Here is a 27,772-nt window from a genome sequence, read left to right as displayed (position 1 = left end):
TGCGTTTTGGGAAAGCAAATCAAAGCAGGACGTATACACTTAATAGTAAGGTCCTAGGGACTGCTGCTGAACAAAGAGATCTTGGAGTGCAGGTTCATAGTTCCTTGAAAGAAGAGGCGCAGGTGTATAGAATAGTGAAGGTGATGTTTGGTATGCTTTCCTTTATTGGTCGAAACATTGAGTGTAGGTGTTGGGAGGTCATGTTGCAGCTATACAGGACATTAGTTAGGCCTCTTTTAGAATAATGCATACAATTCTGGACTCCCTCCTATTGGAAAGATGTTGCGAAACATGAAAGAGTTAAGAAAAGATTTACAAGGATTTTGCTAGAGTTGGAGGATTTGAGCTATAGGGAGAGGCTGAGTAGGCTAGGGCTATTTTCCCTGCAGTGTTGGAGGATGAGGGGTGACCTTCTAAAAGTTTATAAAATCATGAGGGGCATTGATAGCGTAAATAAACAAGGTCTTTTCCCTGGAGTGGGTGAGTCTAGAACTAGAGGGCATAGGTTTAGAGTGAGGGGGGTAAGATTTAAAAGGGAACTAAGGGGCAACATTTTCACGCAGAGGGTGGTGCATGTATGGAATGAGCTGCCAGAGGAAGTGGTGGAGGCTGGTGCAATTACAGCATTTAAAAGGCATCTGGATGGGTATATGAGTAGGACGGGTTTAGAGGGATATGGGCGGTATGGACGAGTTGGACTGAAGGGTCTATTTCCATGCTGTACATCTCTATGACTCTAATGAACAGTGTTTTGTCAGCTTAGATGTGGAGACACCGGTGTTGGACTGGGGTGTACAAAGTTAAAAGTCACACAACATCAGGTTATAATCCAACAGGTTTATTTGGAAGCACTAGCTTTCGGAGCGCTGCTCCTTCAGGTGGTTGTGGAGTGTAAAGTTGTAAGACACACAATTTATAGCAAAGATTTACAGTGTGATGTAACTGAAATGATACATTGAAAAAGACCTGGATTGTTTGTTAAGTCTCTCATCTTTTAGAATGACCATGTTGGTTTCAGTTCTTTCAGATGTAAATCGCAAAACTGTTCTAACAAGTTACATTCTCCATGTCAACTTAGATAATGTTAGAAAGTGTGAGGTTAAGGTCTGTCTGCATGTGAGAGGGTATGTGTGTTTAAGTGTATGTGTGACCGTATGAGAGAGGGTCTGTGTGAATATGTCTGTCTATTTGTGTGTATAGTGCAATGGGGTCACCTGTGATGTGACATGAATCCAAGGTCACGGTTGAGGCCATCCCCATGGGTACTTGAACTTGCTTGTCAGCCTCTGCTCAGCCACGTTTCATTGTTGCCTGTCCCAAAGTCTGCCTTGGAGGACGGTCACCCGAAAGTCCGAGGTCGAATGTACTGGACTGCTGAAGTGTTCTCCACCTGGGAGGGAACACCCCTGTCCTGTGATTGTTGTACAGTGTTGCCGTAGCCTCTGCATGGTCTCGCCAATGTACCATGCCTCATGAGATAGACAACGTTGACTGGGTCGCATGAGTACCTGCCACATACATGGTGGGAGGTATCCTCACGTGTAATGGTGGTATCCATGTCGACATTCTGACACGTCTTGCAGCATCTACCATGACAAGGTTATATGGTATTGTCCTGAAAGCAGGACAGTTTGCTCCAAACAATTGTGTTTGAGGTTTGGTGGTTGTTTAAAGGCAAGAAGTGGAGGTGTGGGGAACGTCTTGGCGAGGTGCTCATCCTCATTGACAATGTGTTGCAGGCTGCGAAGAACATGGCTTAGTTTTTTGGCTCCTGGGAAGTACTGAACAATGAAGGGTACCCTGTCGGTTGCAGCTCATGCCTGTCTCCTGAGGAGGTCATTACGGTTCCTCGCTATGGCAAGTTGGAACTGGCAGTCGATGAGTTGAGCATCGTACTCCGTTCTTATGAGGGCATTCCTGAGTACTTCCAAGTGCCCGTCACGTTCCTCCTCATCTGAACACATCCTGTATATGAGTAGGGTTTCTCCATAGGGGATGGCTGTTTTAATGTGTTTCAGGTAGAAGCTGAAGAAGTGTAGCATTGTGAGGTTATCCGTGGGTTTGCGGTAGAGTGAGGTGTTGAGGTGCCCATCCTTGATGGAGATACATGTGTCCAAGATAGTAGAGAGGAGTCCATGGTGAGTTTGATGGTGGAATGAAACTTGTTGATATCACTGTGCAGTTTTTTCAATTACTCCTCTCCATGGGTCCAGAGGAAGAAAAAGTATAGTGTTGGTTGGAGGTTTTGACCAAAGTAAAATGTAATTCAACAAGTACAAATTCACACCACAAATGGTGGGTGTATGTATGTATGTAGTGGGGGAGGTGTGTACAGTGTTGGTTGGAGGCCCGACGTAGAGAAGTCGTCTTGTTCGGACCTGTACATGAATATATTAGCATATTGGGTTGCAAATTTGGTCCCCATGGCTGTTCCATGTGTCTGGATGAAGAACTGGTTGTCAAAGGTGAAGACGTTGTGATCGAGGATGAAGCGGATGATTTTCAGGACGGTGCTCAGAGATGGGCAGTTGCTCGTATTGAGTACTGAGGCTGTTGCCGCGATACTGTCATTGTGGGGGATGCTGGTGTAGAGTGCTGACACTTCCATTGTGATGAGGAATATTCCCGGTTCGACTAGTCCGTGGGTGCTCGGTTTCTGTAAGAAATCTATAGTGTCACGACAAAGGCTGGGGGTCCCTAGTACAGTGGGTTTCAAGATGCCTTCGACATAGCCAAAGAAGTTCTCACACAGGGTCCTATTGCCTGATATGATGGGACGTCCTGGTGTATTGGCTTTGTGTATCTTCGGAAGGCAGGAGAAGTCGCCTACATGGAAAGTGCGTGGATGAGGGCGCACAAGGAACTCTGAAAGTCTGGATCCAAAGTTCTCCAAATCATATTTGCAAAATGATTGCTTTTCCCACAAGTGTGAGCCTAAGATGCCTTCTGCTTGTCAGATTGTCATTTTTCTGCACTCTTTGTAACAAAATATCAAGGACAAAGATGATGAAGTCCAGCATAAAATCAGGCAGCAGCATCTCATTTTCCTACTAGCATCTTGTCATCATTTCTGTTTAATATTTTTGATAATTCCACACCTAAGTGAAGGATTCTACCTGTAATTTAATGAAAATTGTAGAACTGGATATCATAGAAGGATATTCCTGTGTCACCTGGATGCTAACTCCTTGGTGCAGCTTTTCCAATTAATCACATTCTTCTGGTCTTTGCCAAAGCTCTAGGTTATTTTCTCCCCTTCTCTCTCGAAATGTGTTTTAATCTGCAAATGTCATCCTTGGTGATTTGGACAGCAACCATAAATCTGTGATTTCTAGTGACCAGCTTCTGTCACTGGGAACAGTTTGGCTTTGTTTACTTCATTTAAGCCATCCATGATTTTGAAAACTTCTACCAGATCTCATCTTAACCCTGGCTTCTATAATCTGTCCAGAAAACTTAAGTTCTTTGTACCTGATACCATTGGGATTCATCTCTTCAGCACCCACCTCAGGGCATTGAGATTTTTCCTTGAAGCATCCTTTGGCTTTCTGTTCCTACAACTCCTTCAATTCTTGTTGCATCACCTAATTGTTACATTGCTACAAAAATAGTCACTCCACATTGTTCTTCAAATGTAATTTTATTTAAATTTAAAGAAAAATGTCGAGTGACCTATTTTTGTAGGCCGCTCCGCCTTGACAGGCTGTGTTTCTCTTAATTTTCATTGCTCCACTGTTAGAAACCATGCCTTCTGTTGCCCACGCTGCAAGCTGTGGAATACCCACCCTACATCTCTCCACTTTTTTTAATCCTCACTTTCCTTTTTTAAAATTCCTTAAAACTTGCCTCCTGACCTTAATAACTCCTGTGCAACTGCTATCGTTTTAAAATGTCTCTATGAAATGCCGTGCAGTGTTTAATTACATTTATGTCACATCTCTAATGTTGAAATCCCTTCTAATACTTTCTCTATGCCACAAAATTTGTGCTGTTCACTGGTTGATTTGTGCCTAATTTTCAATTTCCAAATCATAAGGATGTCACCACCTCAATGCTTCAGTTTGGGCAGGGCCTTGTCACTTTCTGTTTCTCACTGTTAGATCATTATCAGCTCATTATAATACCAATAACGCTGCCTTGCTCAGGTGATGAATGGAGTTTTTGGCAATTAACTAGCTTGTCTGAGGCAAAAGAATTTTCTTCTTATTGTCTGTTATCTCCGTCTACGGAATTCCACTAGTTCTGCCCTTTAAATTTGGTGAAGAAAATATAAAATAAATGTCATCATAACATTTGCCGCCTTAACTACCAATTCAACCTGCAGGTTTACCTTGAGAGAATCCTGGACTAGAAGTCCCAAGTCTCTTTGCACTTCAGACTTCTGAACTTTCTCCCCATTGAGAAAATAATCTGCGCCTCTGTTGTTCTTACCAAAGTGCATGACCTCACATTTTCCTACATTGTACTCCATGTGCCACTTCTTTGTCCATTCTCCTAACCTGTCCAAATCTAGTGAGTTGCAAGGACCCAAACACTGATCTTTCTCGTACCCAATACCTTGCAGCATTGTCTTGCATGTCGCAAAATGGGAGAAAAGCATAATTCTATTAATGATTCTCCATAGAATAAATCAAAGTATAAGATCTTTAACCACCAATTGATAAACATGCCCAAATTTAATTTTGTCATTAAAGGTAGGAAAATCCAAATATCCAGGCGTCTTATGTTCTTGCCTGTTTCTTATGCTGCCTATCCCTTGGCAGTTTTGTATTCATGCTGCCACTGCCCTTTAATCTTTTCTCGGCTTTCATTTTGCAAATTTATAGATGCTTTGACGATGTGAGAGGCAGATGTGAAATGTGTGGCAACATTCTGGGTGGAGGAGGGAGAAGATGAGTGACTGGGGTGAGGATTCTCTGTTGGAGCCTGTGCTAGACGCTCAGTGTTGACTCGTGAGTTTTTTTCCTACCAGTTATTTCACCTTGTTGCGAGGAGTAGAATCTGGAAATGCTGCCTCTGCTTGGAAAGGGGTGATCTAAACTCAAAATTAATCCAGGGGAACAAGATTTCAGTGAAAGGGACTCCCTAGAGCACTAGTGGAAGCAGTTAGTATTGATTCATTCACATGCATGTTAAATTTCTTCCGGTAATCATTGCTGCTGCATTTGTTGCAATGGAGGTTCACTTGCTGCAGATGTAGTTGCGGTTGTTCTTGCAATACTCTTTGTACCGTCTGATTGGCTTGGTCTTTTTCTGTTGAGCAGTTCCTTTGTTTCCAAACAGTTTTTCATGTAACTGGGCCCTGGCCTTTTTGCACTATTCTCACGTTTTGTCTTGTATCCTTTATTTCTATCACGATTCCCTCTGTTGTCTTTAACCACCTTCTATCTTTGATCAAAGCAGTTTACATATCATTCTATTTTCTTTGCTATCTTTTGTGCTGTACTTCCATCTTTCCTACTCGCCTTTGTTCTTTTTTTAGCCCAGTTTCACTAATATGTCCCATTTTTCAGATACTTCATTCCCAAAATTTAAAGTGGTTGATCGTTCTGACATCTTGGGTGTTTTTGTTTTATTTCCATCACCTCTGCAGTATTTTGCGTTTTGTGTCTAATTATTTGAAACATGCAATCACCACAAAATATTAATTGATCAATAGGTCCTTCCTGCATTGCACATAACTCACCTCATCTGGGTGAAATAGCAGTCCTAGCACTGAGTGAGAGAGCTCATCCTCCAGAGATGTTTATTGATTGCCTGTGTTATAGTTCAAGCAAATGACTTGTTTTAAATAAGCTACTGGTCTTTACAAAACACTTTCGTGTTAACATGAGTGGCAGGACCTGAGTGGGAGATAATGAGATCAGGGAAGAGTTTGAATACATTGTTGATTTGAACTTTGTCCCTCCGCTTTTCCAGCTGAATATAAGGAGATAAGATTTAAGAAAAGGGGTTTCATACCTATTTTACAGGATTAAAGCAACTCATACATTTTCAAGTATACTCTAGCTTTATTGCTGTAATAGTAGGTCAGTCAGTGAATGTAGGTTTCGCCTGCTCAGCCATCTACTACTAAAATGCTGGGATGTTAAAGAAATAATTGTTCACTTTTTGAACTGTTAACCTGCAGAAGACCGGGAAGAACCTAAGTGAGACAAAGGTTGGAGCATCTCCCCGAACCAATTAAAACTCTTATTGCTTGTGCAGCATTACATAGGACTTTTCTTTTTTCGCTGACAAATGTGTTTGATCCACAGTGTTTATAGTTCTTTCCGTTTTATTTACCTTCACATTATAACTCAACTTTTATTTCCAGTGGACAATTTGCAATAGTGAAAAAATGCACAGAGAAAAGCTCTGGAATGGGATATGCAGCGAAGTTTATCAAAAAACGCCGCTCAAAGTCAAGCCGCCGAGGAGTAAGCCGTGAAGATATCGAGAGAGAAGTCAACATCTTAAAGGAGATTCAGCATCCAAACATCATAACTCTGCATGATGTTTACGAGAACAAAACCGATGTGATCCTTATTCTTGAACTGTAAGTAAATCTTTGCATCTTTATGTTGTCTGCCTTCAGTGTGAAAGTGTGCTGGAAATCATTTTCCACTTGCGTGGACCAATGCATTTTCCATGCACTGTGAATTGTAATTCGTCTGAGCTAATTAATGTAAAATGTGCAAATTGTGGAACAGCTTGGTGTTCTGAAGGAGCCTATTCCTTTACCACAAGAGGAAGGGGCAGTAAATGTGAAGCATTGAGCATACTCTGCTAGGCATGCTTCCTTGACGTACATTAAGGTTGTGATATTTCAAATAAACATTCAGGAATTTCCACTTGGCTTTGGACTACTTTGTAAGCAACCTACAAACATTATAAATATTGTTTTCAGTGCATATACACTAGCAATGGAAGATAATTGTAACCTTCTTCACAAACCACTGTAAATAAAATTAACTTTAAACCACAAAAGTAATCAATAACATTCAATAGTACCTGTCTGCATTGTGAGCATCTGCCTGCAATAATTTCCGTTCCTTTGTTGATTCAGTAAAAGGAAATGGATTATAAAGAACTGAAATAAAATCAGCTTCCTTTATAGAGAACTTGATTTTTCTGTTTATGCACAATAAAGTAGAATCTTATTTGCCTCCTCTCTTTTTGAGAGCTAGCCATTGGGGGTGGAACTGAGAAATAAGGGATGATCACATTTTTGAGATTGTACTATAGACACCCCCAGTAGTCAGTGGGAAATTGAGGAAATTTAAGGAGGTCTCAGTTGTCTTTAAGAATAATAGGGTGGTTATGGTAAGAGATTTTAACTTACTAAACATAAACTGGGATTGCCATTGTGTTAAGGGTTTAGATGGAGAGGGGTATAAGTGTGTAAAAGAAGATTTTCTGATTCAGTATGTGTATATACCAAGTAGAGAAGGTGCAAAACTTGACCTACTCTTGGGAGGTAAGGCAGGGCAGGTGACTGAGATGTCAGTGGGGGGGACACTTTGGAGCCAGTGACCATAATTCCATTAGTTTTAAAATAGTGATGGAAAGGGATAGGCCAGATCTAAAAGTTAAAGTTCTAAATTGGAGGAAGGCTAATTTTGACGGTATTAGGCAGGAACTTTCAAAAGTTGGTTGAGGGTGAATGTTTGCAGGTAAAGGGATGGCTGGAAAATGGGAAACCTTCAAAAATGAGATATCGAGAGTGTAGAGACAGTACATTTCTGTTATGGTGAAAGGCAAGGCTGGTAGGTGTAGGGAATGCTGGACGACTAGAGAAATTGAGGTTTTGATTAAGAAAAAGGAGGAGGCATATGTCAGGTATAGACAGCAGAGATTGAATGAATCCTTGGAGTATAAAAGCAGTAGGAGTATACACAAGAGAGAAGTCAGGAGAGCAAAAAAGGGACGTGAGATAGCTTCAGCAAATAGAGTTAAGGATAATCCAAAGGGATTTTGTAAATACGTTCATGACAAAAGGATAACTAGGGAAAGAATGATCAGCAAGACAGCTTATTTGTGGAACACCAGGAGATGGGGGAGATACTAAATGAGTGTTTTGCATTCGTGTTTACTGTGAAGGAGGACATGAAAGATATAGAATGTGGGGAAATAAATAGTGACATCTTGAAAAATGTCCATTTTACAGAGGAGTACATTCTAGATGTTTTAAAATGCATAAAGGTGGATAAATCGCCAGGACCTGATCAGGTGTACCCTTGAACTCTGTGGAAAGCTAGGGAAGTGATTGTTGGGCGCCTTGCTGACATATTTATAACCACTGTGCCACTGTGCCACCGTGGGCGGCACGGTGGCACAGTGGTTAGCACTGCTGCCTCGCAGCGCCAGAGACCCGGGTTCAATTCCCGCCTCAGGCAACTGACTGTGTGGAGTTTGCATGTTCTCCCCGTGTCTGCGTGGCTTTCCTCCGGGTGCTCCGGTTTCCTCCCACAGTCCAAAGATGTGCAAGTCAGGTGAATTGGCCATGCTAAATTGCCCGTAGTGTTAAAGGGGTAAATGTAGGGGTATGGGTGGGTTACGCTTCGGCGGGTCGGTGTGGACTTGTTGGGCCGAAGGGCCTGTTTCCACACTGTAAGTAATCTAATCTAATCTAATCAATAGTCACAGGTATGGTGCAGAAAGACTGGAGGTTGGGTAATGTAGTGCCCCTATTTAAGAAAAGTGGTAATAAAAAGTCAGGGAACTATAGACTGGTGAGCCTGACATCGGTGGTGGACATGTTGTTGGAGGGAATCCTGATGGACGCGATTTTCATGTATTTGAAAAGGCAAGGACTGATCAGGAATAGTCAACATGGCTTTGTGCATAGGAAATCATGTGTTGCTGGAAAAGCGCAGCAGGTCAGGCAGCATCCAGGGAACAGGAGAATCGACGTTTCGGGCATAAGCCCTTCTTCAGGAATGAGGAAAGTTTGTCCAGCAGGCTAAGATAAAAGGTAGGGAGGAGGGACTTGGGGGAGGGGCGTCGGAAATGTGATAGGTGGAAAGAGGTCAAGGTGAGGGTGATAGGTCAGACTGGGGTGGGGGCGGAGAGGTCGGGAAGAAGATTGCAGGTTAGGAAGGCGGTGCTGAATTTGATGGATTTGACTGAGACAGGGTGGGGGGAGGGGAAATGAGGAAACTGGTGAAATCCGAGTTCATCCCTTGTGGTTGGAGGGTTCCTAGCCGGAAGATGAGGCGTTCTTCCTCCAACCGTCGTTTTGTTGTGGTCTGACGATGGAGGAGTCCAAAGACCTGCATATCCTTGGTGGAGTGGGAGGGGGAATTGAAATGTTAAGCTACAGGGTGGTTGGGTTGGTTGGTCCGGGTGTCCCAGAGGTGTTCTCTGAAACGCTCCGCAAGTAGCCGGCCTGTCTCCCCAATATAGAGGAGGCCACATCGGGTGCAGAGGATGCAATAGATGATATGTGTGGAGGTGCAGGTGAATCTGTGGCGGATATGGAAGTTTCCTTTGGGGCCTTGGAGGGAGGTGAGGGGGCGCCCACACCTCCCCCCTCACCTCTCTCCAAGGCGCGCCCACACCTCCCCCCTCACCTCCCTCCAATCTTCTTCCCGACCTCTCCGCCCCCACCCCAGTCTGACCTATCACCCTCACCTTGACCTCTTTCCACCTATCACATTTCCGACGCCCCTCCCCCAAGTCCCTCCTCCCTACCTTTTATCTTAGCCTGCTGGACAAACCTTCCTCATTCCTGAAGAAGGGCTTATGCCCGAAACGTCGATTCTCCTGTTCCCTGGATGCTGCCTGACCTGCGCTTTTCCAGCAACACATTTTCAGCTCTGATCTCCAGCATCTGCAGCCCTCACTTTCTCCGCATAGGAAATCATGACTCACTTATTTGAGTTTTTTCTGAAGAGATAACAGAGGATTGATGAGGCAGAGTAGTGCGCATGATCTGTATGGACTTCAGTCAGGCATTTGACAAGGTTCCTAATGGTAGACTGGATAGCAAGGTTAGACCTCATGGAGTACATGTCGAACTAGCCATTTAGATACAGAACTGGCTCGAAGGTAGAAGACAGAGAGTGGTGGTGATGGAGGGTTGCCTTTCAGACTGGTGCTTGTTACCAGTGGTGTGCCACGAGGATTGGTGCTCAGTCCACTGCTTTCCGTCATTTATATAAATGATTTGGATGTGAACACTGGATGTATAATTGCAGATAACACCAAAATTGGAGGTGCACAGACAGCAAAGAAGGTTACCTCGGAGTACAACGGGATCCTGATCAGAGGGGCCAGTGGGTCGAGGAGTTTCATTTAGACAAATGTGAGGTGCTGCATTTTGGAAAGGAAAATCAGGACAGGGCTTGTACACTTAATGGTAAGGTTATGGGGAGTGTTGCTGAACAAAGAGACCTTGGAGTACAGGTTCTGAGTACTTTCAAAGTGGAGTCGTAGGTAGATAGGATAGTGAAGATGGCATTTGATATGCTTTTCTTTATTGGTCAGTGCATGGAGTTATAGGAGTTAGGAGGTCATATTGCAGCAGTACAGGACATTGGTTAGGCCACTTTTTGGAATATAATGTGCAATTCTGGTCTCCCTCCACGTGGAAGAATGTTGTGAGACTTGACAGGTTCAGAAAAGATTTACAAGGATGTTGCCAGGGTGGAAGGGCTTGAGCTACAGGGAGAGGCTGATTGGCTGGGACTGTTTTTCCTGGAGCGTTAAGAGGCTGAGGGGTGACCTTCTAGAGGTTTATAAAACCATGAGGGTCATGGATAGGACGAATAGACAATGTCTTTTCCTTGGGGTGAGGGAGTGCACAACTAGAGGGCATAGGTTTAGGGTGAGGGGGGGAAAGATATAGAAGGGACCTAAGGGGCAACTTTTTTCACGTAGAGAGTGGTGCATGTATGGAATAAGCTGCCAGGGGAAGTAGTGGAGGCTAGTACATTTATAACATTTAAAAGACATCTGGATGTGTATATGAATAGGAAGGGTTTGGAGGGATATGGGTCGGGTGCTGGCAAATGAGAGAAGATTAGTTTAGGATATCTGGTCGGCATGGACGAGTTCAATCTAAGGGTCTGTTTCTGTGCTGTACACCTCTATGATATTATGGCAATATCTCTCTCAACATGTTTCAAAAATTCATCATGTACCATATCTATAGGGAACAACTGTTGTAATGAGTTTATGGAGTTCTGAAGCAGTTGCTGTAAATTAGATAATGCACTTTATCTCGACGTGCTGCTTTTCTTCTTGTTCGTCTTACTATTTATGTAAATTGTATAGTTTTCTTCAATGATACATATAATTGAGTTTCTATGTTCAGGTGAGTAACAGTCTCACTGAAACACTGATCAGTATGGTTAAACTTTTATATCTCCTCCTGGCCCTTTGTATAATTCGCAATGACAGGAGCACGTTAACAGCTCAAAATAGGAAATGAAATGGTTTCTAAATCTGTAAGATTCTCTACTGGATTGATTCTCAAAATGAATTGCAGAATTCCTACAGCACAAAAGACTATTTGCCCCATTCTGTCAGTGCTGGCTCTCCAAATGGACATCTAACTTGGCATCATGCTCCCCTTAATAGGACACTTTTTTCCTTTTTTAGCTAACTATCTAGTTCCTTTCTAAATGCTACGAATGAGCTTACCTCCACCACACTCTCAGAAAGACCTGAGGGTATTTCAGATCCTAAACTTGCATTAAATGCAAATGTTTTTCCTCACATCATTTTTGCTATACAGGTATACTATATGTTGATAGAGAAACGAAAACTTCACAATACAGAATAAAAACAGAAGAATGGCAGAATGCATCTATGTGACACTAAATGCCACAGTCTTATCAAAGTCTACAGCATGGAAACAGACCCTTCAGTCAAACTCATTCATGCCGACCAGATATCATAATTCATCTAGTCCCATTTGCCAGCATTTGGCCCATATCCCTCTAAACCCTTCCTATTCATATACCCAGCTAGATGCCTTTTAAATGTTGTAATTGTACCAGCCTCCACCACTTCCTCTGGTAGCTCATTCCATACACGCATCACCCTCTGTATGAAAAAGTTGCCCCTTAGGTCCCTTTCAAATCTATCCCCTCTCACCTTATGCCTATGCCATCTAGTTTGGTACTCCCCAACCCTGGGAAAACGGCCTTGACTATTCACCCTATCCATGCCCCTTATGATTTTATAAACCTCTATAAGGTCACCCCCTCAGCCTCAGACACTCCAGGGGAAAAAGCCCCAGCCTATTAAACCTCTCCTTATGGCTCAAACCCTCCATCTCTTTCAACATCCTTGTAAATATTTTTTTGAACCCTTTCAAGTTTCATAACATCCTTCCTATAGCAGAGAGACCAGAATTACATCCAATATTCTAATAGTGGCCTAATCAACATCCTGTACAGCTGCAACATGACCTCCAAACTCCTTTACGCGGTGCACTGACCAATAAAGGCAAACATGCCGCCTTTACTATCCTGTCAACTGCGACTCTGCTTTTAAATAACTATTAACCTGCAACTCAGGTCTCTTGGTTCAGCAACATTCTCGAGGAAACTGCCATTAACTGTATACGTCCTGCCCTGGTTTGCCTTTCCAAAATGCAGCACCTCCCATTTATCTAAGTTAAACTTCATCTGCCACTCCAGCCTTACTGAAGTCCATATAGGTCACATCCATTGCTCTTCCCTCATCAGTGCTCTTCATTACTTCTTCAAAAACTCAATCAAATTAGTGAGGCATGATTTCCCACGCACAAAGCTATGTTGACTATCCTTAATCATTCTTTGCCTTTCCAAATACATGTAAACCCTGTCCCTCAGGATTTCCTCCAACAACTTGCCCACCACCAATTTCAGGCTCGCCAGTCTATAGTTCCCTGGCTTTTCCTTACTACGTTTCTTAAGTAATGGCACCACAGTAGCCAACCTCAGTCTTATGGCACCTCACCTGTGACTATCAGTGATCCAAATATCTCAGCAAGGGGCCCAGAAATCACTTCCCTAGCTTCCCACAAAGGTCAAGGGTGCACCTGATCAAGTCCTAAGGATTTATCCACTTTTTTGCATTTTAAAACATCCAGCACCATCACCTCCATAATATGGACATTTTTCAAAATGTATAAACCCACAGACTCCTATAATTATCTGGACTACACCTCCTTCAACCCAGTATCCTGCATGAACTCCATCCCGTTCTCCCAATTCCTCTGCTGCATCTGCTCAAATGAGGAGACATTCCACTCCCAAGCATCACAGATACCTACCTATTTTGAACAACATGCTTTTCCTCCCCCTGTCATCCAGACAGCCCTCTACCGCACCACCTCCATTCCACAATCCACTGCTCTAACCGCCCCTCCCCTCAAACATAATGAAGTCAGGTCCCCATTGTCCTCACCTACCACCCCACCAGTCTCTACATCTAATGTATCATCCTTAAACATCTCCTCCAACTCCAATTAGACCCCACCACCAAGAACATCTTCCCCTATCCATCCCTCTGTGCCTTCTACATGGACCATTTCCTTCGCCAATCCTTGGTTCGCACCAATCATTTTTGAAGGCTTCCCTTTTTCCAGCCATCCCTTTACCTGCAAATATAAGGCATCTGGAAAGGTATATGTATAGGAAAGGTTTGGAGGGATGTAGGCCAGGTGCTGGCAGTGGGATTAGATTGGGTTGGGATATCTGGTCGACATGGACGAGTTGGACCGAATGGTCTGTTTCCAAGCTGTGCATCTCTGACTCTATGACATCTGCCCCCAACCAACTTTTCAAAGTTCTTCAGGCAGCATCCAAGGAGCAGGAGAATCGACGTTTTGGGCATAAGCCCTTCTTCAGGAATGAGGAGAGTGTGCCAAGCAGGCTAAGATAAAAGGTAGGGAGGAGGGATTTGGGGGAGGGGCGTTGTAAATGCGATAGGTGGAAGGAGGTTAAGGTGAGGGTGATAGACCGGAGTGGGGGTGGGGGCGGAGAGGTCAGGAAGAAGATTGCAGGTTAGGAAGGTGGTGCTGAGTTCGAGGGTTGGGACTGAGACAAGGTGGGGGGAGGGGAAATGAGGAAATTGGAGTTCATCCCGTGTGGTTGGAGGGTTCCTAGGCGGAAGATGAGGCGCTCTTCCTCCAGCTGTCGTGTTGCTATGGTCTGGCGATGGAGGAGTCCAAGGACCTGCATGTCCTTAGTGGAGTGGGAGGGGGAGTTGAAGTGTTGAGCCATGGGGTGGTTGGGTTGGTTGGTCCGGGTGTCCCAGAGGTGTTCTCTGAAACGTTCCGCAAGTAGGCAGCCTGTCTCCCCAATATAGAGGAGGCCACATCGGGTGCAGCGGATGCAGTAAATGAAATGTGTGGAGGTGCAGGTAAATTTGTGGCGGATACGGAAGTATTCCTTGGGGCCTTGGAGGGAAGTAAGGGGGGAGGTGTGGGCACAAGTTTTGCATTTCTTGCGGTTGCAAGGGAAGGTGCCGGGAGTGGAGGTTGGGTTGGTGGGGGGTGTGGACCTGACAAGGGAGTCACGGAGGGAGTGGTCTTTTCAGAACGCTGATAGGGGAGGGGAGGGAAATATATCCCTGGTGGTGGGGTCCGTTTGGAGGTGGCAGAAAGGAAGACGGGTGATACGATATATATGGAGGTTGGTGGGGTAGTAGGTGAGGACCAGTGGGGTTCTGTCCTGGTGGCGATTGGAGGGGCAGGGCTCAAGGGCAGAGGAGCGGGAAGTGGAGGAGATGCGGTGGAGAGCATCGTCGATCATGTCTGGGGGGAAATTGCGGTCTTTGAAGAAGGAGGCCATCTGGGTTGTTCGGTATTGGAACTGGTCCTCCTGGGAGCAGATGCGGCAGAGACGAAGGAATTGAGAATATGGGATGGCGTTTTTACAGGGGTCAGGGTGGGAGGAGGTGTAGTCTTGGTAGCTGTGGGAGTCGGTCGGTTTATAGTAAATGTTGATTCGGTCGCCCGAGATAGAACTGGAGAGGTCGAGGAAAGGGAGGGAGGAGTCTGAGACGGTCCAGGTAAATTTGAGGTCGGGGTGGAAGGTGTTGGTAAAGTGGATGAACTGTTCAACCTCCTCGTGGGAGCGCGAGGCAGCGCCGATACAGTCATCGATGTAGCGGAGGAAAAGGTGGGGGGTGGTGCCAGTGTAGTTGCGGAACTTCAACTCCCCCTCCCACTCCACCAAGGACATGCAGGTCCTTGGACTCCTCCATCACCAGACCATAGCAACACGACGGCTGGAGGAAGAGCACCTCATCTTCCGCTAGGAACCCTCCAACCACATGGGATGAACTCAGATTTCTCCAGTTTCCTCATTTCCCCTCCCCCCACCTTGTCTCAGTCCCAACCCTCGAACTCAGCACCACCTTCCTAACCTGCAATCTTCTTCCTGACCTCTCCGTCCCCACCCCCACTCTGGCCTATCACCCTCACCTTAACCTCCTTCCACCAATCGCATTTCCAACACCCCTCCCCCAAGTCCCTCCTCCCTACCTTTTACCATAGCCTGCTTGGCACACTCTCCTCATTCCTGACGAAGGGCTCATGCCGGAAACGTCGATTCTCCTGCTCCTTGGATGCTGCCTGACCTGCTGTGCTTTTCCAGCTACACATTTTCAGCTCTGATCTCCAGCATCTGCAGTCCTCACTTTCTCCTTTCGAACGTTCTTGCCTAATATCATAAAAATTGGCCTTCCTCTAATTTAGAACTTCCGCTTTTGATCTGATCTATCCTTTCCATCACTATTTTAAAACTAATAAAATTATGGTTGCTGGCCCCAAAGTGCTCCCCCAGTGACACATCAGTCTCCTGCCCTGCCTTATTTTCCAAGAGTAGGTCAAGTTTTGCACCTTCTCTAGTAGGTAAGCCGCATACTGAATCAGAAAATTTTCTTGTACACACTTAACAAATTCCTCTCCATCTAAACCCTTAACACTACAGAAATCCCAGTCCATGTTTGGATAGTTAAAATCACCCTATTATTCTTACAGATAACTAGGGTTGCCTTGAAAATTTGTTTCCCAATTTCCCACTGACTATTGGAGGAATCTATAATACAATCCCAGCAAGGGGATCATCCCTTTCTTACTTCTCAGTTCCACACAACTAACTTCTCTAGATGTATTCGCAGGGATATCCTCCCCAAGTACAGCTGTAATGTTATCTCTTATCAAAAACGCCACTGCCCCTTCTTTCTTGCCCATCCCACCCCCTTTTTTTTTAACCCTTCCTGTAGCATTTATATGCTGGAACATGAAGCGGCCAGTCCTGTCCATCCCTGAGCCACATCTCTGTAATTGCTATGATATCCCAGTCCCATGTCCTGAGTTCATCTGTCTTTCCTGATATGCCTCTTGAATTACTAAAAATGCAGTTTAATTATCAGTCATACCTTGTTCTCTGCTTTGTTCCTGCCTGCCCTGACTGTTTGACTCACTCCTTTTCCCACTGTACCAGTCTCAGATTGATCTTTCCTCATCTTACTCGTTTAAATCTTCTCACGCAGCACTCACAAATCTCCCTGCCAGTATATTAGTCCCCTTCCAATTCAGATGCAATCTTCCTTCTTGTATAGGTCTATTCTACCCCAGAAGAGATTACAATGATCCAAAAATGTGACCCCTTCTCCCCTGTACCAGCTCCTCTGCCACGCATTCATCTGGTGTATCCTCCTATTCCTGCCTGCACTATCTGGTAGCACTGGGAGTAATCTAGATATTACTACACTCGAGGACCTCCTTTTTAAATTTTTTGTTAAACTTTCTATATTCTCCCTTCAGAATCTCATTCTTTTCCCTTCCTATGTCATTAGTTCAAATGTGTACAACAACCTCTTGCTGATCCCGCTCCCATTGCGTATGTTCTGCACCCTCTCCAAGATATCCTTGATCCTGGCACCAGGGAGGCAACACACCATTCTGATTTTTCATTGCCAGCCGCAGAAATGCCTGTCTGTGCCTCTGGCTTGAGAATCCCCTATCACAATCGATCACTTGGAACTTGAGGTACCTCTCATTATATTAAAGCCATTTTCAGTACCAGAAACTTGGTTGTTCTTTTTACATTCCCCTGAGAATCTATCACCCCCGACATTTTCCAAAACAGCATACTTGTTTGAGATGGGGATAGCCACAGGAGATTCCTGTATTACCTGCCCCAGCTACCTGACTGTATCTGTGGTTTTCTTCACTTTCTATAACTGCTATCTATCATACCCCAGCTCTTGTAAATTCCTTATTACCTCTAACTGCAGCTTCACCCGATCCATGTGATTTAATAGGATTCGCAACCAAAGATGCTTCCTGCAGACATAATTATCAGTAACATGGAAACTCTCCCTAAACTCCGACATCTGACAGGAAGAGCACATCACTCTACTAAAAGCCATCTTTGCTCCTTCACAATCTGCAGACCTAGAAAATAGCATGGTCTAATTGCTCTAAAAAAACATTGCTCCAGAATAACTTAGCACCTATGTTATATATATATATATTTTTTTAATTTAATCAAGATTAAATTAAAAAGATCTTCCTAAAACACATAATCACAAAAAACCCAATCCTATTCACTACTGTAGATTTACAGCAAAGTTACACTTAAAATGTATGCACTTACCTGTTCCTGTGCTGTGAGCTCTCCCACACAGGTTCCTCCCAGGTCAGCTATGAATTTCACTGTTTGTTAAATTTCCTTGATGCACTCTAATGTCCCAAAATACTTGAACTCAAGCAACAAAAGCAGTAACTGTGCAGATTCACCACTGTGTCAGACAATAGTGTAGATTTCTTTCACTGACCATGTGGTCTCTGCCTTTTGTATGTCCTCTTCTCTTTTTTAAAGTGCTGTTGTTTTGATTTTTTTCCCCCAAAGTTCCAAACCAATGCAATAGTTTATAAAACAGTAATTGCTGCTTCTGGAATTTGAGGAAATCAGCTCCAACACCAAAAATACCTCCAAAAAAGGAACAGCTTTTACAGCCACAATTTTTTTCCCATCCTCCATCTTGGATTACTCTGATTCCTCTATGATTCTCTTTACTAACTCACTCACAAGCGTTCTATGTTTACTATACTGCGTTTCCATTCAAACATTCATAAAACCGCATTTTTGCAGTTGTCTTACTAGATAAACTAAATTAAGTGTCCCTTCCGACCCATTAATATTTCTTTACACCTTTCAATTCTTATCGACACCACGCTAAAAGCAGTGTTTGAACCTGTTTCTGTATCAAAGGCTACCCTTGAATAAGTGTTAATACTGTAACCTCCTCTGAACAATGTCACCCCGCCATTGCATCTCCATAACTCACTTGGAAAGATTATTATATTAATTAGCCCGTAGCAACAGTCTCTCTGGACCTGACTAAGTTGCAGAACATCAATTTTCCCCATTAGTATGTTCCTACAGTCTGCTGTCCTTTATGTCTGAAATTTCCTGGTACACTACCTGGGTCTGCCATCTTGTACTAATGTCCGGAATTGTACTTTGTAAGTACAGCTATATAGGGAAAATATAGGGCAGCTATCCCCTCTTTAAAAAACTTACTATCAAAACAGCGCTTCTGTGAAACTGCATGAGTGAATGCCTAAGAACTGTCAAAACCTGCAATAGTCAATAAAACCTCACAACCCAGCTGCAGGAGATCACTTTAGTATCCTGTATACTTCTATTTAGTACATGTATAATTTCTCACTTATTTAGATCATATAAGTCTAGTATTTTTTTTACTAACATTACTAACTTTAAAAACAAACCTCTCTTAATTGCACAAGCTCAGACCAGACAGACATTCTAATCCCATCAGGAGTAACAGCCAGCATTTAGCAAGTGCTTGAACTATCTCCTGCTTCCTCAGGACAGATGTCACACAAACTTGTGTACAATAGATACAACAATGTGACACCATAATGCTAAAATTTTAATGTATGTAAAAACTGTCCTAAAAGAGGCTACTGGCAACCTGTACTTTGGATTCCTTCGCCACCTCAAACTGTGCTATTGTGGATGCTCAGTCAAGAGGCTATTTTAGCCACTGACCAACCTCTGTTGTTATTGAACACGATCCCACAGAGTGCTGTGTTAATTCCCCACACGAATAAGTAAACTGAAATTTATGCAACCAGACTGCTCATGTCTTGATCTTCCCTTAGAAATTAAGCTGTTGTAAAAAGTATAAAGGTAAATTTACAAGAAAATTGCGAGGGGAAAAACAACATGTAATCAATCAAGCTAATTAAATCCAGAGACCATTTTTGATTTATTCTATTAGACTTTATTCAACACTGCATTTTTCCTTATTTTAAAAAAGCTTAGTTCTTTTAGCGTGGCCCACAAAATACCAAAGATTACAGTTAATATGTCCATGACCTTCAATTTCACATTAACAGGTACCAATCCTGCTTCTTTAGTGTGTCAATTGTTACTAAATCATCTTTGCATCAGATTGCACCATTTCTTTCCTCAGTCCTTCGACGTGAAAGTACTTGGGATCTTCCTTTTAAGTTTAGGCTCCTTAACGTAGAATTTCCCTTCGGTAAACATTTCTTTTTTCAATTCATTCTAATTATTTATAATGTTGCTGGTATTCTTTGTCAAAGTAATGCTTTGTGTGTGTGTGAACAATCTTCTGTAATTGGACTGAAATGAAAAAAGAGGAAAAAACTTTTTAGTTCATGGTTTGAAAAAAGGAAGTTGATGTTCATGGACTGAAAAAGAAATAATTGGACATTTACTGTGGTTGTTGGACAACCAAATATTTAGATATTTCCTGAGAATTTAAATTCAGAATTTTTTTTCAAATCTATGTGGCAAAGATTTTAAACAATAATCAATCATTACATGAAACTGCTGTAAAAGCTCAGTAGGTCTGGCAGTATCTGTGGTGAGAAAGCAGATTATACATTTCTTCAGAAGAAAGGTCACTGGTGCTAGGGTCAATGGTGTCTCTAAGTATGTTCAAGACATACCAAGGGGAAGGGTAAACAGCCAGAGGCCCTAGTACACATTGTCACGCTTCCTGCCTATGTCATTGGTACCAAAGTTCTGCAAGGAGAGTTCAGGGAGCTGGCCCTGAGTTGAAGTTCAGGGTCTTCATGGTTGTAATCTCTGGATTAGGCCCCATGCCATGTGGAAGCGAGGCAGGAATAGGAAAATAGTATCGCTTAAAATATGGCTAAAGAGCTGGTCCATGGGGTTGGGTTTCATATTTAGGGATCATTGGGATCTCTTCCAGGGCAGGAGGGATCTCTACTAAAATGACAAGTTGTATCTTAACCGGAGGGGCACTAACATTCTGATGGAGAGGTTTAATAGTGTACTCGGGTGGATTTAAACTAATATGCAGGAGGCTGGGAACCAAAGCAACAGGTGAGAAAGTGAGCAGGTAGTAGAGGTTAAGAGGATAAACAGGCAGGGCCACTCTAATGACCAGGGTGAGGGAAGAAATCATAAAAGTTCAAAATGTAATTTGTAATTTGGAGTAAATGATAGAGATGAGGCTCAGTATTATCAGGGATTAATAAATAAGATGGAGAGTGTGGAAAGCGTAATGCACAAGAAAATATTAAAAGAGAGAAAAACAAATCAGTGGAACTTATTTAAAAGCCTTGTACCTAAATGTACAGAGTGTTTGGAATACATTGATGAGCTGACAGTACAGAGACAAATAGGTATGACCTGATGGGGATTACTGGAAGATCAGGACTGGGGAGTTAAATATCTAAAGGTGCTCAGTATTCTGAAAGGATTGACAAGAAGGAGCAGGAGGTGCAGCTGCTCTACTGGTTAAGAATGACATCAAGACTGTATTAAGAAATGATATGGCACAGGGGCCAGAATGATGAAAGAGTCTGGATAGAAATGAAAAAGCAAGAGAAGAAACCCCTTGGTAGCAGTAATTTCCACCACCCCCCCAACAAAGTAGTATGCAGTATAAACCAGGAAATAAGAGGTTTTGAGAGAGGCAGAAGCGTGATTATGGGTGGTTTGAAGATGCATATTGATTGGGTGAACACTTGGCAAGATTAACCTTGAAGAACAATTCAATCAGTGTACAAGAGATTGTTTCTTAGAGCAACATTGCCATGGAGCAACCAGAGAACTGAGTACTTTAGATTTGGTATTATGTAATGAGGAAGGGCTGATAAATGGACTTGTAGTTAATGATTCTCTTGGAAGGAGTGACTACAACATGCTAGAGTTTCAAATTCAGATTGAAAGAGTGAAGACAGTCACTTACGAGAATTTTACTGTTGGACAAAGATTGTTATAGTGGCCTGAGGAAGGAGTTGGCCCTGGAATGAACTGGGCAAATTAACTTAAAGGGCAGGACAGTTGAGTACAGTGGCGATGCTAACTACCTCTCAAACAAAGTACACTCCTTAGAGGGAGATGAATTGTAAAAAGGTGAAAAGTCATCCATGTTTTAACAAGAAGGTCATTGATAACATGAAGGCAAAACCTGAGATGTGTCATCCTGCACAAGTTAGTCGCATTGTGCAGAAGTCGAGGAGGTGCTGGCCTCATGATAATACCATTCAATTGTTAATCGAGAGACCAGATACTGTTCTGAGGACTTGGTTTGAATCCTGCCACAGCAGATGGTGGAGTTTGAATTCACATCTGGAATTAAGAGACTGATGGCGGCCATGAATTGATTGGTGTTCCACGGGGATCGGTTCTGGGACCTCTGCCCTTTGTAATTTTTATAAATGACTTGGATGAGGAAGTGAAAGGGTTGGTTAGCAAGTTTTCCAATGGCACGGAGCTTGGGGGAGTGATGGATAGTGTGGAGGGCTGTTCTAGGTTGCAGTGGGACATTGATAGGATGCAGAACTGGGCTGAAAAGTGGCAGATGGAGTTCAATCTAGAGAAATGTGAAGCAATTCACTTTGGAAGGATGAATTTAAGTGCAGAATATAGGATTAAAGGCATGATTCATGGCCCATGACCATAGATTCCTCAAAGTTGCCACCTAGGTTGATGGGGTTGTGAAGAAGGTGTATGGTGTTGTTGGCTTTCATTAGCAGGGAGGTTGAGTTTCAAAGCCGTGAGGTTGTGCTGCGGCTCTGTAGAGTCCTGGTTAGACCACACTTGGAATACAGGGAAACCTCAATTATCCAAATGAGATGGGCGGGCACTATTTCGTTTGCATAATCGATTATTCGGTTAATTGATTAAATGCCTTTCCTCTGGGGTTGGGAGTTTTTAAAGTCTGCTCCCCGTTCAGGAGACAGTGCAAGAGCCACCGCCCCCTGCCCTCAATCCCATCCCCAATACCTCCCCCCAACCCCGTCCCACACCACACCCTGCCCCAACCCCATCCCAATACCTCCCCACCCCCCAACCCCGTCAACATCTCCCCCCTGCCCCCAACCCCCTCCAACACCTCCCCCCGCACCCAACCCCATCCCCAATACCTAACCCCGTCCAACAGCTCCCCCCTGCCCCACAACCCCATCCAACATCTCCCAGCCACCCCCAACACCGCCCTCCCCCTCTCTGGGGCAGCCGGACTGGAGACCAGCAACCAGATTGCTGCTGCTGCTGCCTTTGTGGGGTAAGTCTCCAAATAGCGCACAGACACAGAGCCACAGCCCCACACACACCTTTTTACTGCAATTTTTTGACAGGTTCCATATTTGCCCTGTTCAGGACAATGTTGGTCAGATTATATGGGGAAGGGGGGTGTGGTGAGTTTAGGGTACACCCCTCTGTAGAACTCCAGGGAAAGTGTGGAGAGAGAGAGAGAGGGGGTGGGAGGTCAGTCATTTGGAGACGGTGCCTGTTTAATCACTGTAAACAAAACACGCGATCACTGTTAGAAACATTACATCAAAGACATGTTTCCATCGAGACCCGATATTCAGATAATCGAGGTTCCTCTGTATTGTGTTCAGTTGTGGTTGCCTCATTATAGGAAGGATGTGGAAGCTTTGGAGAGGGTGCAAAGGAGAATTACCAGAATCCTGCCTGGACTGGAGGGCATGTCTTATGAAGAAAGCTTGAGGGAACTGGGGCTTTTCTCATTGGACCGAAGAAGGATGAGAGGTGTCTTGCCAGGGTATTGAGAGGCATAGATAGAGTGGATTATCAAAGAGTTTTTCCCGTGGCTAAAATGGCTATCATAGGGAGCATAATTTTAAAGTGTTTGGAGGAAGGTTTAGTGGAGATTTCAGAGGAAGATTCTTTACATAGAGAATGGTGGGTGCATGGAATGCACTGCCAGCAATGGTCATAGAGTCAGATACACGAAGGACGTTTAAGTGAGTCTTGGATAGGCACATGGAAGATAGTACAATGAAGGGTATGTAGGTTAGTCTGATCTTAGAATAGGATTAAAGGTTGGCACAACATCGAGGGCTGAAAGGCCTGTACTGTGCTATACAGTTCTATGTTCTATGTTTTGAGAGAGCATCACAAAAGTTGCATGTCATACTCCTCATATCTTTATAACTTATTCTGACATGATAAATGGAGTCCAGTTACACTTCAGTACATGACCAAACAAATATCGTGACCAAATGCTCTTTGTGCAATCCATGATTATTTCTAAAACACTTTTATTTTAACCTGTTGTTGCTGTGATCTGTTGCCCACAGTTAACAGGTGGGGCTTTACCTTTCATTCATATTAAAATGCATATGTAAAACTCGTTGTATAGAAATAACTAGTCTAAGTCTGTCTGTGAAGATAATTGTTATTATTTGGACTCCCTATTTACCAATTAAACACTGCATTATCAATTTAATATTAACCTATGACAAACATGTTATTCTAAATAATTCAGTTTGTGTTCGGGAGTGCCAGGATAAAATCCTAGGGAATTCCACTGCATTTTTTTTTTCCCTGGACAGAGCATTTTCTATTTAGCACAACCTGAAAGCAATTTCATTTTTTCTTGGACCCCTCTCCCAGTTGCATTCTGCTTCTCATAGATAATAAAACAAGTATGTTGTGCACTGCAAATAAAACTAGTTGCCAGAAGGTGACTGCAGGCTGTTCAGAGCTTTTCTCAATTAAGATTTTTAAAATTAATTTATGCAATTTCAATATTTCAGTAGAAAGTGAAAAGCTAAATGTTGAAAGGTCAAATGATATGATGTAAATCTACTATATTTGCTATTAGTCTGTGTTATTAAATATTCCAGCGTCACACATGGTAAATGGCAATTAATGTTATTGCATGGTTTAGATCGGGCGTTTGACGTATTTTACGTTGAAATTGATACACATTGGAGCAATTTGTTTGATATGTTTACAACTATCCTACCAAAGTTATTTATCTTCTATACACTGTAGTGTGTCTGGAGGAGAATTGTTTGATTTTCTGGCTGAGAAAGAGTCCTTGACAGAAGAGGAGGCCACTGAATTTCTCAAACAGATTCTCAATGGCGTTTACTATCTACATTCCAAGTGCATTGCCCATTTTGACCTCAAGGTAAAATTTACATCTGAAGCTGATGAACTTTTGATATAGCTTTTTAATATGGAACAAGTGAACAGTATTAATTTTACACAATGTTTATGACAAACTGTGTGGTCAGGCTGGCATTGCAAAGAGTCATTTGCATTCTTTTATTGAGATACAATATGTTAGATAAGTAAGGTATTTATTTTAGATTCTCAATTGATTAAAGGTTGGCAGAAAAATCAACCAATTGTAAAATTGTAAATATTTTGTGAAGTCTAATTTTCTGTACTTTATATTTCAAAACATTATAGAAGTATGGGTCAAGTGCTGGCAAATGGGACGAGATCAAGTTAGGATATCTGGTCAGCATAGAGTGATAGAGATGCACAGCATGGAAACAGACCCTTCAGTCCAACTTGTCCATGCTGACCAGATATCCCAAACCAATCTAGTCCCACCTGCCAGCACCCAGCCCATTTCCCTCCAAACCCTTCCTTTTCATATATCCATCCAGATGCCTTTGAAATGTTGGAATTGTTCTAGCCTCCACCACTTCCTCTGGCAGCTCATTCCATCCACGGTGGCACAGTGGTTAGCACTGCTGCCTCACAGCGCCGGAGACCCAGGTTCAATTCCCGCCTCAGGCGACTGACTGTGTGGAGTTTGCACGTTCTCCTCGTGTCTGCGTGGGTTACCTCCGGGTGCTCTGGTTTCCTCCCACAGTCCAAAGATGTGCAGGTCAGGTGAATTGGCCATGCTAAATTGCCTGTAGTGTTAGGTAAGGGGTAAATGTAGGGGTATGGGGGGGTTGCGCTTCGGCGGGTCGGTGTGGACTTGTTGGGCCGAAGGGCCTGTTTCCACACTGTAATGTAATGTAATCTAATCTAATCCTCTGAGTGAAAATGTTGCCCCTTAGGTCTCTTTTATATCTTTCCCCTCCCACTCTAAACCTATGTCCTCTAGTTCTGGACTCCCAGACCCCAGAGAAAAGACTTTGTCTTTTTGTCCTATCCATATCCCTTGTGATTTTATAAACTTCTATAAGGTCACCCCTCAGCCTCCAACACTCCAGGGAAAAGTCCCAGCCTATTCAACCTCTTCCAATAGCTCGAATCCTCCAACCCTGGCAACGTGCTTGTAAATCTTTTCTGAACCCTTTCAAGTTTAACAACACCTTTCCAATAGGAAGGAGAACAGAATTACACGCAGTATTCCAGAAGTGGCCTAACCAATGTCCTGTCCAGCCGCAACATGGCCTCCAACTCCTGTACTCAATACTCTGACCAATAAAGGAAATCATACCAAACGCCGCCTTCACTATCCTATCTACCTGCAATTCCACTTTCACGGGTCTATGAACCTGCATTCCAAAGTCTCTGTTCAAAAACGCTCCCCAGGACTTTACCATTAAGTGTAAAAGTCCTGCTAAGATTTGCTTTCCCAAAATGCAGCATTTCGCATTTATCCAAATTAAACTCCGTCTGCAACTTGTCAGCCCATTGGCCTATCTGATCTACATCCTGTTGTAATCTGTGGCAACCTTCTTCGCTGTCCACTACACCTCCAATTTTGGTGTCATCTGCAAACTTACTAACTGTACCTCCTATGCTCACATCCAAATCGTTTATGTAAATGACAAAAAGTAGTGGACCCTGCACCAATCCTTGTGGCACTCCACTGGTCACAGGCCTCCAGTCTGAAAAACAACCCTCCACCACAACACTCTGTCTTTTACCTTTGAGTCAGTTCTGTATCCACATGGCTATCTCTCCCTGTATTCCATGAAATCTAACCTTGCTAACTAGTCTCCCATGGGGAACCTTGTTGAATGCCTTACTGAAGTCCATATAGATCACATCTATGACTCTGCCCTCATCAGTCCTCTATGTTACTTTTTCAAAAACAAAAGTTCAAGTTTGTGAGACATGATTTCCCACACACAAAGCCATGTTGACTATCCCTAATCAGTCCTTGCCTATCCAAATGGATGAGTTGGACCAAAGGGTTTGTTTCTGTGTTGTACATCTCTATGACTATGACTCTATAAGTAAATGGTTCATGGTTTTGTTAAAGTTGGTCTTTTGATTTACACCTCTCCGTGTAGGGCACAGTAGTTTCATGTCACCTACTCTAGGTTGATATTTTCACACCAGCAAATGATGTGCAGGGAACCAGGGTGTACCTGAAAAATCTCATTTTGTAATTTCCCAATTAATCCCTACTTTACTTATTTACAATAAGAAGACAGATTTGTCATCAATTCCAATCTTTGGTTTTAAAGTTTATTATTTAGGAATGAGCTCAGTAGCGTTGTAGGAATGCATTAAAGTTGCATTTAAAGACCTCAAAGAAGCAAAGCTCGTGAATTCCAATTAAAACAGAAAATATCTTTGAATATCAAAATCTTTTACTTTAACATTTTTCGCTATAGTCTTCAGAAAATACTTTCCACACATGAGGGAGAAGCTCCACAGAATAAATGTTTAATTCGTTGTATTAAGTGGATGAATATCAGCAGAACCTTTTACTATGGATAATTTTCTCCAGTCTGTCACAAGTATCAGAAACAGTTGAATTTTAATCTAGCCATCTACCCATTAGTCCCATGTTCCAGGCTCTTGTCCATTAATAATGTACTTTAACATGAAGGAATATAGTGCTTGAAATAATTCTTAGACAATTATGGTAAGATTTCTATGTATTCACCTCAGATCTGGGTTTCAATCCAGCTCAGACTAATGGGATGGAAGTCACATCATTTCATTAATGTAATCAAAGTAGAATAAGTTTGTGACAGTCTTAACATATTTTTTACTAGCTTAACTCGCAGGATAAATCTGCTCATTATTTAGAATTCAGTCTTCTGAAAACCAGCCTTTAACATAGGAATTCTTTTTTTAAGAGTAAAGGTCCACTGGTGTAGCAATGCATTCTGTTCAATATGTTTGATTGAGGGAGTATAGCGCAAGTTTTCCTCTGCATCTGTCAGTGGCCAAGGAGTGCCAGTTTAATAATGCATATTTCAAAACAGAAAAAGGAGAATCAATATTTGTTTTCTAGAGAAGTGATATACTTAGTCGTTTGTTCACCATAATAATCTGTGTCTGTGTTTACTACTTATAAGGAATAAGTATTAAACATATTTGACTGCTCTGTTCCCATATTCCTTTACCTGCATCCATCTATCCAGTCTAATCTAGACATTGCATCCAAGGCAGAAATAATGCCAATTTTGAAAGTGGATTCTACAAACTGACCATAGACATTGTGAAAGATATTCTCCTGCTCTTTACTTTAAATCACTCGGCCATAATCTTGTATTTATAACCCTTAGTTCTCAATCCCTATAATAATTATATCTGTCTGCTTTATGAGTGGGGGAAATAAT

The 27,772-nt window shown here is 42.8% G+C and overlaps 1 protein-coding gene across 5 annotated transcripts in view; it reads left to right on the top strand.

Moving 5' to 3' along the window:
- Positions 1-27,772, top strand: part of dapk1 (death-associated protein kinase 1) — a 265,283-nt gene that overhangs the window by 99,701 nt on the left and 137,810 nt on the right. For 4 of the 5 annotated variants that reach the window (XM_087997448.1, XM_043713274.2, XM_043713282.2 and 1 more), the window contains exons 3-4: positions 6,317-6,538; positions 24,273-24,411. In XM_087997448.1, coding sequence (XP_087853574.1) covers positions 6,317-6,538; positions 24,273-24,411 — 361 coding nt within the window. The remainder of the gene's footprint in view (positions 1-6,316; positions 6,539-24,272; positions 24,412-27,772) is intronic. The other variant, XM_087997453.1, reaches the window with a different exon arrangement.

The sequence above is a fragment of the Chiloscyllium plagiosum genome, unplaced genomic scaffold (genome assembly GCF_037043375.1).
Source record: "Chiloscyllium plagiosum isolate Xiang-an unplaced genomic scaffold, Cpla_swu_hap1 HiC_scaffold_2, whole genome shotgun sequence".
Taxonomy (NCBI): Eukaryota; Metazoa; Chordata; class Chondrichthyes; order Orectolobiformes; family Hemiscylliidae; genus Chiloscyllium; species Chiloscyllium plagiosum.
This window is presented reverse-complemented; position numbering and strand designations above follow the sequence as displayed.